The sequence below is a fragment of the Petaurus breviceps genome, unplaced genomic scaffold, assembly GCF_028583685.1.
Source record: "Petaurus breviceps papuanus isolate PSGF00001 unplaced genomic scaffold, PetGlider_PUasm1.0 126, whole genome shotgun sequence".
In the NCBI taxonomy this organism is placed as follows: Eukaryota; Metazoa; Chordata; class Mammalia; order Diprotodontia; family Petauridae; genus Petaurus; species Petaurus breviceps.
The window spans coordinates 3600674-3615923 of record NW_027185655.1 but is presented as its reverse complement, the minus strand read 5'-3'; the positions used below and the strand labels follow the sequence as shown (position 1 = coordinate 3615923).

Here is a 15250-nt window from a genome sequence, read left to right as displayed (position 1 = left end):
AGAGAGAGAGAGAGAGAGAGAGAGAGAGAGAGAGAGAGAGAGAGAGAATAAACTTTACCTACCTTGAATTCACTTGGCACAATTAATTTTGGAGTGTCCACACCTACCAGGGCATCGATAATACAAAAAATGAGGATGGACAGGATAATGGCAAAGTCACTAATAAGTTTTCTTGCCTAAAAGAAGAAATAAGATACCACTGAGTAAGTTAATACCCAAGACATTGCTTCATCTACCCAACATTTTGCTGGATTTCCATGAGAATGAAACTGTTTACATGTAGGTGATCCTATCATTGTCTCAGTGCTAATGGATTGGAGGAATGATACTGGGGTTTGGTCATTGTTTAAATTATATTGTCAGTTGATTGCTCAGTCCTGACAAACTGATGCCATAATAAAATATGTCCAAAGATAGAACTTGATCAAGTAGAAAAAATTGCATTTTCGATCTGAGAGAATATGGAGAGATTATACACCACTCCTAGTGAGATTACACTGTTTTATGAGTCAAGTAACTGCTTAATAAATGCTTCTTCATTCATGAAAAAAGGAAGAGTCAGAGGAAGAAGATTCCACTCAAACAAGCTCACAAATTAAAGTGAGGTGAAAACTATAAAACACTATTCAAATGCTATTTACTAATGACCTTATCACCAAATCCAATACTATTTAACAGGATTCATCCTGTTGAAGTAATTCATACTTTGGAGTAACCTATGCCTTCTTCTCCTTGGCATCCCACTTGGACCTCAAACTCAACATGTCCTCAACTGAATTTATTATCTTTGCTTAAAAAAATAACTCTCATATTGCTGCAGATGACATCACCATGATCCCATGATCTTCATGATCTTAGGGTCTACTTTGTGTCTTCCAACTTTCTCAATCCCTTCTTTCATGTCATGTCCTACCAAGGTCATCTTTCATAGGCAAATATAATAACCCATCAAATCCTCTCTGTCTCCTATTAATTTATTTTTCACACTGCTGGCAAAGTGATTTTTCTAATTCATGGGTCTAATCACCATAACCCCTCATCAAAAGCCTTTAGGGGGTCCCCATTTCCTGTAGGATGAAAAAAATACATTTTTTTAAGATTGGCATTCAAGGTCTCCACAATTTGGCTCCAGATTTATCTCATAATATTCCTCTTAATCAACTATTTATAGCTTAATTCCCTAGTCTGGTGAGAAGCATCATGGCATAAGAAAAAGAGTATTGGATGTGGAGTCTCAAGACCTCAGTTTGAATCCTGACTCAGACAATGACTAGGTATATGGTCAGGGGCCAGTTGTTTAACTTTTCAAGGCCTCCTCAGATTTCTCATCTGAGAAAGGAAGATAATATGAATGCTACCTGTCCCACCAGATCATTTTGAGGAAAGTGCTCTGCACATCTGAAAAGGCTATATGCCAACATGCATTTTTACTGTCCTACCTTGTGGTTCTATGCATTCAATTCAACAAGCATTTATTAGGCACCTACTATGTGCCAGGAACTGTGCTAGACATCAAGGAAACCAGAATAAAAATGAAAGAGTCCCTGATCTCATGGAACTTACATTGTATTGGGAGATAAAATGTGTTCTATATTAATTCAATATTAAAATAATACAAGCTAATTTGGGTGAGGAATGAAAAGAATAATTATTTTTGTTGTTTAGTCTTTTCAGTTGTGTCTGACTCTTTGTGAGCCCATTTAGGAGTTTTCTGGTCAGAGATACTGGAGTGGTTTGCTGTTTCCTACTCCAGCTCATTTGACAGATGATGAAAGTGAGACAAACAGGGTTAAGTGACTTTCTCAGGGTCACACAGCAACTAAGTGTCTCAGGCTGGATTTGAACTCATGAAGGTGAATCTTCCTGACTCCAGGCATAGTGTTCTATCCACTGCAGTGCTACCTAGCTGCCCTAATTAGTAGGGAAATACTAAAGGGGAATGATGTAAGGCCTCTTGGAGGAGGTCAGCTTTGAGCTGAACTTTGAAGTAAACTAGGGATTCCAACAAACAGGTGAAAATGGAGAGCATTCTAATATGGGCTGAGCTGAAAACATGGAGGTAAGAGATGGGCTGTTGTTTATGGGGAGTTCTAAGTAGACCACTTCAGATGGCACATAGAACCTGCATGTGTGGAAAGGAGGCAAGTACCATGAAATCTGTCTGGAATGATAAGCTGGAAACAGATCATGAAGGGCTTTGAATGCCAAACATGTCATCATCTTGGTAATCTCTCACTACCTCCATTTTCTCTTCTTTCTCCTTTCTCATCTTGCACTTGACCTTATCACTCAAGTGAACTTGTTCTCTATAATGGTCTCTTAATGGCCCAATTCAATGGACTTTTTCTCAGTCCTCATCCTTCTTGACCATTTGATACTTGTCTCCATGTTTTCTTCCTTGATAGCTTCTTCTCTATTGTTGTTGCTATTGTTGTTAGAGGCGGGTGGTTAGATACTATCCCTTTCTGGTTTTTCATCTACCTCCCTAACTACTCCTTCTACGTCACCTTCGCTGGACCACCATCCATATCCTACCATCTAAATGTGAATGTACTCCATCAAATTTGGCCTACTTTCAAACCCAAAGGAAATGTAACATTTAAAAAAATATAGAAATGAAATCTAAATCTATTAAAAGACCCTGATATCTCCATTTCCCTATAACCTACTTCTGGCAGTGTGTAGAAGCGCCAATTCATTAGTGACAAAACCTGCTTGCACAAGATCACCTACCTTCTCCTGTGGATGGAAGACCATCAGACAAATGTGACCCAATATTATTGGATGTGGGGGCCCATTTAAAGTGAACTTGGGATCTCTTCTGGCTCCCTCTTCATTAGTTTGCTAATGACTAATCTGCCACTCCTGTCGGCTGTGTACAACCCAAGGGGGAGTTCCGAGTGAGAGGTTTTTCGGTTTGGGGTTTTTTTTTTTGGCATGGGCTTTTTTTTTAAATAGAAAACAAAAATGCAAATTGGTGACAAAACAGCTGTTTCAGCATATGTCATTCTCTACCTCTTCCACCAAGGTCCTCAGAAGAGAGGATGTCAGCAAAAATAAACAAAACACAAACCAAAAATCCCTAAACTCAAGAGTATGTGCTGAATGGAATAATTGCCCAATTCAGGAGGTTTTCTTTTCTTCCCTCTTCTCTTTGGAGGTAAGAAGGAAAATAGAGAGCCAAGGAGAGATCCTCATTCCCTGCAGAATTAATTGGAAGTTATCACAGTGAATCAGGATAGGAGCAGCCAGTTTACATAATCATCAAAAATGCCAAAACAAAGGCTAAAAGCAAGAGTGAGCTGGGGAAGGCCTCTCAAAAAACCCTCATCTATCCCTTACTGCTTACCAAAACAACAACCTAAGAAATCCATTATAATCACACACTTCACAAGAGATGCTACAGTATTAATTATTGAAATAGCCACAATAGGAGATAACAGCAATGAGGAGCCAATTAATCTTTGAGGGGGAGAAGTGATTTTAATCTTCCTGAAACCCAAGAGAGCATTCTGTTTTCACTTTGCAGAATTACTGCTGTTGCTAAATTAACCGGGACAAAAGAATATTTCGCCTCCGGAGCTGTTCTCACTGAAAGGGGTGCTGATGTAAGTGACTAATGTGGTATAACGCAACCTGTGAGCAATCAATAAATATTATACTCATTTATGATGTCAAACTTCTCTAGAAAGCTCCTTTCTCTTACATTCTTCCCATATTCTTTGTGTTACATTCCAAATAATATGATAAATGAACATTTGCATGACAGATTATATATATTCTAGCCTGTTAGTGATGATAATTACAAGTATTATATTATCGTGTTATATAAGAAATACAATTAGTAATAATAACAATAATGTGATGGGTCAGCTAATCCTTTGTTACCCCCTTTGTGTTTTGGTGGGTTTGTTGTTGTTTCTGTTTTTGTAGAGATACTGGATGTCTTTGCCATTTTTTCTCCAGGTTATTTTTTTTCTTTTACATTTATTTACTTTTAGCTTAAAACATTCAGTTCCACAAGTTTTTGAGGTAACAAATTTTCTCCCCCTCTCTTTCCTCCCCCTCCTCTCCCCCAAGGCAACATGCAATCTGATATAGATTCTACATATACCTTCACCTTAAACAGTAGTAAAGTTGTAAAGAAGGATTATAACCAATGGAATGAACAACAAGGAAGAAGGAACAAAAGAAAACAAAAAAGAGAGAGAGCAGGTAGCTGGCTTCAGTCTGCATTCAGACTCCGAAATTCTTTCTCTGGATGTAGATAGCCTTTTCCATCACAGGTCTTTTGGAGTTGTCTCATGACCTTGCATTGCTGAGAAGATCCCAGTCTATCAAAGGTAGTCATCACAGATAAGATGTGTCTGCAACTTGTGTATAACGTTCTCCTGGTTCTGTTCCCCTCCCTCAGCATCAGTTTATATAAGTCTCTCCAGGTTATTATGAAGTCTGTCTGCTCCTCATTTCTTTTTTTTTTTTAAGCAATCGGGGTTAAGTAACTTGCTCAAGGTTACACAGCCAGTTATTTCTGGGTGTGGTGCCGAGTATCTGAGCCCAGATTTGATCCAGGTCGTCCCGACACTGGAGCTGGTGCTCTTACTTGCTGAGCCACCTGGCCGCCCCTGCTCCTCATTTCTTATAGCACAATAGTATTGCATTACTTCCATATACCACTTATTTACTGGTATATTCCCCAACTGAAGGGTGTCCCCTTGATTTCCAATTCTTTGCCAACACAAAAAGAGTTCCTATAAATATTTTTGTACATACCAGTCCTTTTCCCACTTGCATGATCTCTTTGGGATACAGCCCTAGAGTGGTATTGCTGGGTCAAAGGGTATGCATATTTTTATAGACCTTTGGGCATAGTTCCAAATTGCTCTCCAGAATGATTGGATCAATTCCCAACTCCACCAACAATGCATTAATATTCCAATTTTCCCATATCTTCTCCAATATTTATAATTTTCCTGGTCTGTCATGTTAGGCAATCTGATCGGTGAGATATGGTGTCTAAGAGTTGCTTTGATTTGTATTTCTCTAATCAATAGTGATTTCAACTATTTTTTTCATATGATTATAGATATCTTTAATTTCTTTCTCTTAAAACTGTCTGTTCATATCCCTTGACCATTTATCAATTCAGGAATGATTTGTATACTTATAAATTTGACTCAGTTCTCTGTATATTTTAGAAATAAGGCCTTTATCAGAGATACTAGTTATAAAAATTCTTTCACAATTTTCTGCTTTCCTCCTAATCTTGGTTGCATTGGTTTTGACAAAACTTGTCAATTTAATGTAATCAAAATTTTCCATTTTGTAATGCCCACTATCTCTTGTTTGATCATAAATTTTTCCCTTCTCCATAAACCTAACAGGTAAACTATTCCTTGATCTCCCAGATTGCTTATAGTATAAGCCTTTATATCTAAATCATGAACCCATTTTGACTTTATTTTGTTATATAGTTTAAGATATTGGTCTATGCCCAGTTTCTGCCTTACTATTTTCCAGTTTTCTCAGAAATTTTTGCCAAATAATGAGTTCTTATCCCAGAAGCTGGAATCTTTGGGTTTATCAAATAGCAGATTACTATAGTCATTGACCACTGTCTTGTGTACCTAACCTATTTCACTGATACACCACTCTATTTCTTAGTCAGCACCAAATAGATTTGATGACTGCTGCTTTATAATACAGTTTAAAGTCTGGTATGACTAGGCCACCTTCCCTAGCATTTCTTTTCATTAATTCCCTTGATATTCTGGACCTTTTGTTCTTCCAGATGAATTTTGTTTTTATTTTTTCTATCTCTATAAAAATTTTTTGGTAGTTTGATTGGCATGGCACTAAATAGATAAGTTAATTTAGGCAAAATTGACACTTTTATTATATTAGCTTGGCCTAACCATGAGCAACTGATGTTTTTCCAATTATTTAGATCTGGTTTTATTTGTGTGAAAAGTGTTTTGTAATTGTGTTCATATAGTTCCTGGGTTTGTCTCCAGCTCATTTTTACAAAAAAGAAAATTGAGGTAAACAGAGTTAAGTGTCTTACCCAAGGTCACACAGCTACTAAGTATCTGAGGTCACATTTGAATTAATGAAAATTAGTCTTCCTGGTGCTTTATCCGATGTTACCTCACTGCCTTCAATGTAGAATACAAGTAATCTTCATGTTCATAATTAGCTGCTAATCAGCAAGGCAGCTGTGGAAGTTTTTCCCAATTGAAAGGAGGACCTGAAGGATCATGGGAAGCATTTCCTTTTATCTGTACTTATTTTTTTTCAAGATAAAGATGTGCTGATTTTCATTGCATTCTGAGCGAGTATTCTCCATAAATGAGAGGACCATACCACCAGGTAGGACAAAGAGGTACCTTGGGAAAAAATGCCCTAGACTTAACCATAGGCCCACATTAAGATGACTCCTCTCTGGAGACACAGAAACTTCATACAAATGAGAAGTCTATATCTAAATGTTCACTGACCATGTCCTTAATAACACATTCAAGAATTTTATTGATAATCAAAGTTAAACTCATTGGTCTCTTGTTTGTCAAATCCATCCCCCCTGACCTCCCTTTGAAAAAAAATCTTGGAAAATAGCAAGGTTAGCTGCTACAATGGATAGAGTGCTAACCCTGGAGTCCAGGAGACTTAAGTTCAAATCATGCCTCAAGATACTTACTATCTTGGTGATCCTAAGCAAGTCACTTACATTTACCTCATCTGGAAAAAGGGGGTGATAATCACAGCACTTACTTCCCAGGGTTGTCAGGTGGATCAAATGGGATAATATTTGTAGAGTGTTTTGCAAACCATAAAGCACTTTATAAATACTAAATGCTAATTATTATTGTCCTTTTCCAGTCCTTGCATACTTCTCTTGTTCTACAGGATATTTCAAAAGTCTTGGATCATTAATAGTTATTAATGCTTAAAATTACTCTGAGACTTTTGGAGCACCCTGTATGTGATCTTTCATATATCATGGACAGTCGTTAAGCAATTTCATCCACTAGTTCCATTTGTGGAAGGAAGCATATTTATCAAGGCTGGTTAGGTTTTCTTTTGCTATCTCCCTAATTACATAGGAAATCGACTCCCCATCAGCCATTTCTGTTCTGTTCTTTCCAGTATAAAGATGATTAATTCTCCTCTGGCAAATAAAATAATAGCAAAATAATAATGAAAGAGTTTTGTCGATGAACAGTTATTGTCTCATCATCTCATTTTCCCTTGCTTCCATTTTCTGTAAATATCTTTTAACAAAAGAAATCAGTTGGTGGGTTCTTTGTGTATACACATCAGCCTCTTCAGATGACTCCCCACACCCTCCTTTTTTCCTCAATTGATTCTTCTTATAGCTTTGGAATGTCATTCTTGAGAGTTTTCTGTCCACGCCTGCTACCCTCACTGAATTCTCTTGTAGAATTTTAATCCAGGGGATGTGCATTTCCTCTGAACTCTTCAAAATCTAGAGTGCATGTCCAATTATGCCCAGATTTCCTTTCTTCCTCTATCACAAAGGGCTAGGTAAAGAACTGAGACAAGAGATGGACTAATTTACCCTCACAAAAATATCAATCTTGGAGGGGAAGACCCTCTGAGTGTGACTTTAATTTAGAAAAGCTAAGGTTACTCACTGCATCCAGGACCATCACCAGTTATCTTGACTTTTGTCTTGCCACTGATCTCTGATGACTCTGGAGTAGAGTGAGGCTGATGATTTTGTGCGGCTCTGTGTCACTTAAATCCAATTCATGCACAAATCAAAATATCATCCTGTAATATCATTTTGATCCTCTTCAAGAACAAAGAATGAACAACAAAACCTCTATCTCAAACTCTAGGAAGCAGTAAGCTTTTACCCCCAAGCTTGCCATCATTTTCACCCCAGTGCCTGGTTCCTCCCAGTTGGTGAGAATCAGACTCAAAATAGAATTCCACCTTGTTTGTTCCTCTGCTTTCTGAAGGATGAGGTTAATATTAAAGGCAAGAAAAGAAGTTGGTAGCTACTCTGTTTTGGGCTGAGAGAGAGTTTTGGCATGTCTGGGGAGATGAAATTTCCCATTACTATTGAACCATACCTCTGTGTCAACATAGGATTTGCAACCTGAACTCCTCATCTATTTTCTCTTTCTGTCCAGGTGGTCTGTAGTGATCACAAAAATCACTTCAAGAAATCTATCTTGACAAATGGGAACAGCACCCATAAGAAGGTAAGAATTTTTTGGTGTATAAAGTTCTTCTTCTTAACTCTAACAGAGCAGGTAGTATGGTATAATCCATAGAGAATGGGTGTTAGAATCAGGATACCCTGACTTACGTGCTAATTTTTACATATACTAGCTGTGTGACCCTGGACAAGTCCCTTAACTTCAAATGTTCTAGATAACCCTCTAACAATCCAAGTTACAGAGATGTCAGTCTACATTGTTAGAGCAGGGATATATTCTCTGAACCAATAAAACAACAGATCCAGTTCCCATCTCACTTCTAATGCCTCTTTCTCTGTCATGTTTGTACTCTACCTGGATGACAATTTTTCAGAAAGATTCTGGCATCTGATGAGTTGACATTCTTTAAATGATAATGTTAAATGGTATCTGCTCTTGAAAACTATCCCTTGCAGTCATCTGGTTTTATTTGCCCTGTTCCCATCACAGGCTGGTACAGAGCAACTAGCACAACTGAAATACCATCAGGGCAATGCCCTTTTTCACCTGCCCTTCCTTCTCTGTGTAACAGTTATGTTTGGCTAGAAAATGACCTTGGTCTATCAAACAGGAGAGACTCTAGACATCTGCAGAGCCATTCACAACTGGGGAGTTATATCATCTCTGCACACTTAGCTAAAAAAAAAAAGTTCTCTTAAATTGATTGGAAATGGGATATTCAGCAGATCTTAAGATGCCCATGAGATCCTTACTCATATTTCAGAAAGCACCTGTTCTATTTTTTTTAAGAAAGAGAACATCTTCAGGAAGGGGAGGAAAAATGAAAAGATAGTGCCCCCAAATAAATGAAAAATTCCCCAAAAAAGAGGTTAAAAAGGGTCCATAGTGACAAGAAAATGAAGACTGCAGACTCATAGCTCGATCTGGAAGAGACCCTTGGAGTTCATCAAGTCTTTCTTATTTCACATATTGGTAAACTGAGGCATGGAGAGCTTACATGAGCTGTCCAAGGCCATAAAGTCATTAAATATCTGAGGCAAGATTTGAACTCAGGTCTTTTTTATTCCAACTTTAGAAAATGAGTTTAAGAAAGAGTTCAGTTCAGATCTTTGATTTTTAATGAGATTGCTTCATAGAAATTTACTAGAAAATGTTTTTGAAGTCTGATGCTCTGAGAAAAGTGTCCACAAAGACATTCACCCAGGATTTTGTTTAATACACAGAGCCTACAGTGTAGACAGCTAAAATTATGCCCTTTTCCTGAGGGGCAAGAATTTTAATAGATTTTATTTATATTATATTGTTTTATATAATATATTTTATAATAAAATATAATTATACATCAGTATTTATCATAATAAATGTATTAATTAATATATTTAATATATTCCTCATTCTGAAGTAGCTACTTTCTATTTTGAAGGTATTTAAATTATAGGGCCTTTGTTGAACCCCAGATTAGGGAATCTAAAACTCTTCCAACTAGAATTGTCTGTGGAGGATTAGGCTAGCCCACTCTTTTTCCTTACTTTTACCCATGAGTACCTATTTACAAGTGAGTTCAGCACAGTTCACCATCATCATCTTCCCTGTCTTTAGTTTTCCATATAATAAATAGGACCAGATACCTGTGTTTACATATGAACTATTGGTGTGATTCCTATGAAGGTAAGATAATTTCCTTATGCATTGCTAGACTCTTACAAGCTCACTTCATTTTCTTTTTAGATACAAGCCACATGTGAGGATTTCTTAAGATGTGCACACATGAATCTATATGTATACTTTTACATATACATGCATCCCCAAGCCATTGCTAGTGGTCTCAACTTTTGTCCTGCCACTGGATTTCGATGACTCAGGAAGAGAGAATGAGGCTGATGACTTTGTGCAACTCAGCCTCACTTAAATCCAGTTCATGCAAGAGTCATCACCCATGATGTTCTTGGTTCTCTTTGAAAATGAAGAGCAAACAACATCTGCATATAAGCATATGTGTATATATGTATACATATACACATATACACATTCATACACGATATGTGTGTATAGAAAAGTAGGAGGCTCAGTGGATGGAGTGCTGGACCTGGAGTCAGGAAGACTCATCTTCTTGAATTCAAACCTGGCCTCAGACACTTACTACTTTGTGACCCTGGGCAAGTCATATAATTTTGTTTGTCTCATTTTTCTCACCTGTAAAATGAGCTAGAGGAGGAAATGGAAAACCACTCCAGTATCTCTGCCAAGAAAACCCCCAATGGGGTCATGAAATGTCAGACACAACTGAAACAACTGAATAACAACCACCACAAATATACGTACACAAATAAATATATACACATATATAATTATAGCAGCTATATCTTCAGGGCAGGTCCATCACAGAGCTGGCACTAGAAGCGACCTCAGAGGTTATCTGCTCCAATCCCCATCATTTTATCAATAAGGAACTGAGGCCTAGAAATGAAGTGACTTATCCAAGGTCATACAGATAGTAACAGAGAAAAAAGATTCAAACTCTGCTCAGTTTGGAGTTAACACCAAAAAAGGTCATAAAAGTTATCTTCTGTTTTAGGTGGAGTATCATTATCATTATTATTTATTATTAACCCTGAATTTACAGTCATACTTATGGTGAGGAGGATGCTTTCAAGATGGACCCTATGGAATTACTCTTAAATGCCAAGAGACTTACCATAGTTGGAAAATAGCGACTGGTTTTGAACTTCTTCAAGGCCATAGAGCATGTGTATGTACCAAGAAAGAGGATAAAGGACATGAGTGTGATGTCAGGAACATATTTGCAGCTGTTGCCCACAAGCTCCCCACCATACTTCAAACACTCCTTCTTGGACAAAGATGCCCAGTCAATGGTAGCATTATAAGCCTAAAGAAAAAAAAATACAATTTAAAAATATAATATGAGACATAGAAACTTGCATTCATCAACTCATGACAACCTGATGGTATGGGAAACTAGCAAATTTTTGCAAAGTACTTAAGATAAATACTTGCAAAAAACTGATTTAATGGATCCTTTAGCCAACTTGCAAGAGTTATGTTTGCTTAAAAGAAACAAACCATGGAACTTCCAGCTGAGCCCGAAAAGGTAGAGACATCCTCAGTCTTTGAATATCTGAAATCTTTCCTCACTTTGTTGTTCTGAGAGGTATGTTAAGCTTCATTTAAAAAAAAATTCTAAGAAAGTTTTCATCTATCCTTAATTAAGTTACCATTGTTACAGACACAAAGCATGTATTCCATGATCCTAATTGCTAATTAGTAGGCTGACAACTTAGAATATAGTAATATAGTATCAGAGGTTGATGCATTTTAGAGGAGTGAATTTTCTAAATAACATAAGAGTAGCCATTCAGCAGCTAATAATTTTAAGATGCTACTCTCTAGAAAAATCAATAAAACTTTTAGTGAGTTAGGAATGAATCCTCAGTCTTTTACTTGTTTTTTTTTATGGACCCTGGCTTCTAAAGCAGTCTATACTGAAGCAATTGAACTTTATTCTGATTGGGGGGTCATCATTCACATTCACAATTATTATTACTCAGCAATGCTCAAATTGACTTGTGATCTCATTGATTTGGGCACCCCTTTCCTTGCTACAGATCACTACTCAACCCTGACTGCCCATTTTAGGTGACTTTGGTCTATGTTCCCCAATGAGTTCACCCAAAAGTGGCCACTCAACACACTGAAGGAATTTTTTAATCCATAAATAAAACAGAAACAGTAGTGTCAAAATACTTATTACAAAGTAAAAAAAAAAACTGGCTCTCCCAGGGCTAAAGTTATTACTGCTTCTTAAATAAGTTTTCTTTTTGTCTCCAGGTTCCCGTCTGTTGCCTAAAGAACTCAAGCTATCAAATGTCTGACCTTTAGATAAATGGGTGTTACTATCTCGGTGTGGTGGGGGTGTATTTCAATTTGTAAAGAAAATTTTGTTTATTCACTAATTTCTTTTAAGGTTAAATTTTTGCATATGTGGTGATGGAATGCTGGCTTTTCAATGTGAGGCTCTATTTCCTTGGGTCCTTGGAAGCAAGGGCATCCTCTCCCATTCCCAACATATCATTAAGACAGGTAGCTACTAACAGAACTGTTGTGACATATGGGTTTAGGAGATGAGGTCATAATAAAACACAAACCCCAATTTAAAGGAGTTTACTCTTTAGATCTCAAAAAAGTAAGGTATTCAAAAAGTTAACTTTTTTAAAAAAGTAGAATGCAGATTTTTGTAACCTCATTTTCCCAGAAATGTGTAAACAAGTGAATTGCATAATCGCTCCCCTATCAACCTTTAGTTTTGATAGGTGATTAATCATACTTTGTTTTATATTTGAGATTGCTGAAGACAGATTTTATTCAGGTTTTTCCCCACTATTAAGGTCAAGATTTCTCTGCATTTAAAAGGTACAGGCTGACTCTGAAAGATTAATTAGCCACCATCAAATATTTAATCAGCAAAATTACAATAGTTTTAATTCAGCAAAAATGTGCCATAGTTTTAACTCTAAATTCTAATATCATCAACAAATACCACCTCCCAATGGGTAACATTTCTTCCTGGTTTTCAAGATGACAAAAAGACTAAAACAGTTGTATCAATACGTATTTATGGATAGGAGCAAAGATAGTGGAGTAAAGGCAGAGACTCCTGAGTTCTCCCAAATTCTTCCCCAAACACCTTTAAAATAACACCTCAAAATGAATTCTGAAGTGGCAGAACCCACAAAAGGACAGGGTGAAACAATTTTCCAGCCCAAGACAACTTAGAAGGCCAGTGCCCCAGAAAGCCAGCAGCAGGCTTTGGGGATGACTGAATCAGCAGGAGAGACAGCTTCCAAAGCATTCAGTCCAGAAAACAGGGTGGTTGAACAGTTGGTCAGAAGGAGATTACAGGGCACCCTTTTCTGACACTGGATGTTGGACTCTCTTGCATTGCCCATACACGGGTCCAGGCTGCAGTACTGGGTCACAGTCCCAAGGCAAGGAGAAGCACTAATACAAAGGAGCTTGTGGTAACAGGAGAGCAGAGACCCTGGTCACACAGTTCAAAGGCAGAAAAGAGTGCTTGTGGTCAAAGACCAGAACACAGGCTAGGAGAACAATGACCACACTTCTCCCTAGATCATACCACCTTGGAAGAACTAAAAACTTACAGACTCCTAGAACTAGTTCTGAAAAAAAGCAGTATGAAAAACCTGAAGTTTGGGGCAATGCCTCTCTACTCCAGGAATAGAGCCCAACTTTAACATCTATTTAAAAGTCAAGAGATAGGCTGGAAAAAATGAGTAACACCAAAAAAAAAAAAAAAAGAACATTACCATAGAAAGTTTTTGGTGATAGGAAAGATCAAAACACAAACTCAGAAGAAGACAACAAAGTCAAAACTGCTACATCTAAAGTCTCAAAGAAAAATGCGAATTGATCTCCAACCCCAAGAGAATTCTTAGAAGAGATCAAAAAGGATTTTAAAAATCAAATAAAACAGGTAGAGTAAAATTTGGGAAGAGAAATGGCACTGATGCAAGAAAATAATTTTAAAAGAATCAACAGTTTGGTAAACGGGGCACAAAAATACTAAAGAAAATAACACATTAAAAAACAGAATAGGTCAATTGACTAAAGAGACACAAAAATCCATTGAAGAGAAAAACTCCTTAAAAAGTAGAATTGGCTAAATGGAAAAGAAGGGGAAAATCTCGCTGAAGAAAATAAAAATTAGAATTGTACAAGTGGAAGTTAATAACTAGGAGATATCAAGAAACAATAAAACAAAATCAAGAGTGAAAAGGATAGAACAAAATATGGAATATCTGATCAGGAAAATAACTAACCATGAAAACAGATCAAGAAGAAATAATTTAAAAATTGTTGGACTATCTGAAAGGCATGATTAAAAAATAGAACCTAGACATTATCTTTCAAGAAATTATCGTGGAAAACTACCCTGATATTTTAGAAGCAGAGGGTAGAATGGAAATTGAAAGAATGCACCAATAACCTTCTGAAAGAGACCTGGAAACTCCCAGGAATATTATAGCCAAATCCCAGAGCTCCCAAGTCAAGGAGACAATATTGTAAGCAGTCAAAAAGAAACAATTCAAATATCATGGAGCCACAGTGAGAATATAACACAAGACTTAGCAGCTTCTACATTAAGGGATCAGAGAGTTTTAATGTGATATCCTAGAGGGTAAAGGAGCTAGGATTTCGACCAAGAATCAGCTACCCAGAAAAACCAAGTATAATCCTTTGGGGGGGGGGGATTGCTATTCAATGAAACAGAGAACTCTCAAGCATTCCTGATGAAAAGACCAGAGCTGAATTGAAAAACTGACTTTCAAATACAAGACTCAAGGGAAATACAAAAAGGTAAACATGAAAGAGAAATCATAAGGTATTCAATAAAATTAGACTCCTTACATTCCTACAAGGGAAGGTGACACATGTAACTCCTAAGAACTTTCTCATTATTAAGGCAGTTTAAAGGAGTATACATAGACAGAGAACATAAGTGTGAGTTGAATATGATGAGATGATTATCTAAAAAATGAAATTAAGGGGTAAGAAAGAGGAATACACTGGAAGAAGGGGGAAGGGAGAGGTAGAATGGAGTAAATAAAAGGGAGAGTGGATTGGGGGAGCCATTGGTCAAAAGCAAAACTTTTTTTTGCTTTTTTTGAGGGAAATTGGGGTTAAGTGACTTGCCCAAGGTCACATGGCTAGTTTTTGTGTTAGGTGTCTGAGGCTGGATTTGAACTCAGGTCCTCCTGACTCCAGGGCCAGTGCTCCATTCACTGTGCCACCTAGCCACCCCTAAAAGCAAAACATTTTTGAGAAGGGACAGGGTGAAAGGAGAGAGTAGGAAGAGGGAAGGAGGGAAGGAGGGAGGGAGAGAGACAGAGACAGAGAGGGAGGGAGAGACAGACAGAGAGAGAGAGAGAGACAGAGAGACAGAGAGAGACAGAGAGAGAGAGACAGAGAGAGAGAGAGAGAGAGAGAGAGACAGAGAGAGACAGAGAGAGAGAGAGAGAGAGAGA

The 15250-nt window shown here is 37.3% G+C and overlaps 1 protein-coding gene across 5 annotated transcripts in view; it reads right to left on the bottom strand.

Moving 5' to 3' along the window:
- SLC4A4 (solute carrier family 4 member 4) overlaps positions 1 to 15250 on the bottom strand; it is a 419170-nt gene that overhangs the window by 46942 nt on the left and 356978 nt on the right. For all 5 annotated transcript variants that reach the window (XM_069091658.1, XM_069091663.1, XM_069091665.1 and 2 more), the window contains 2 exons: positions 10885 to 11076; positions 63 to 176 (listed from right to left, as the gene is read on the bottom strand). In XM_069091658.1, coding sequence (XP_068947759.1) covers positions 63 to 176; positions 10885 to 11076 — 306 coding nt within the window. The remainder of the gene's footprint in view (positions 1 to 62; positions 177 to 10884; positions 11077 to 15250) is intronic.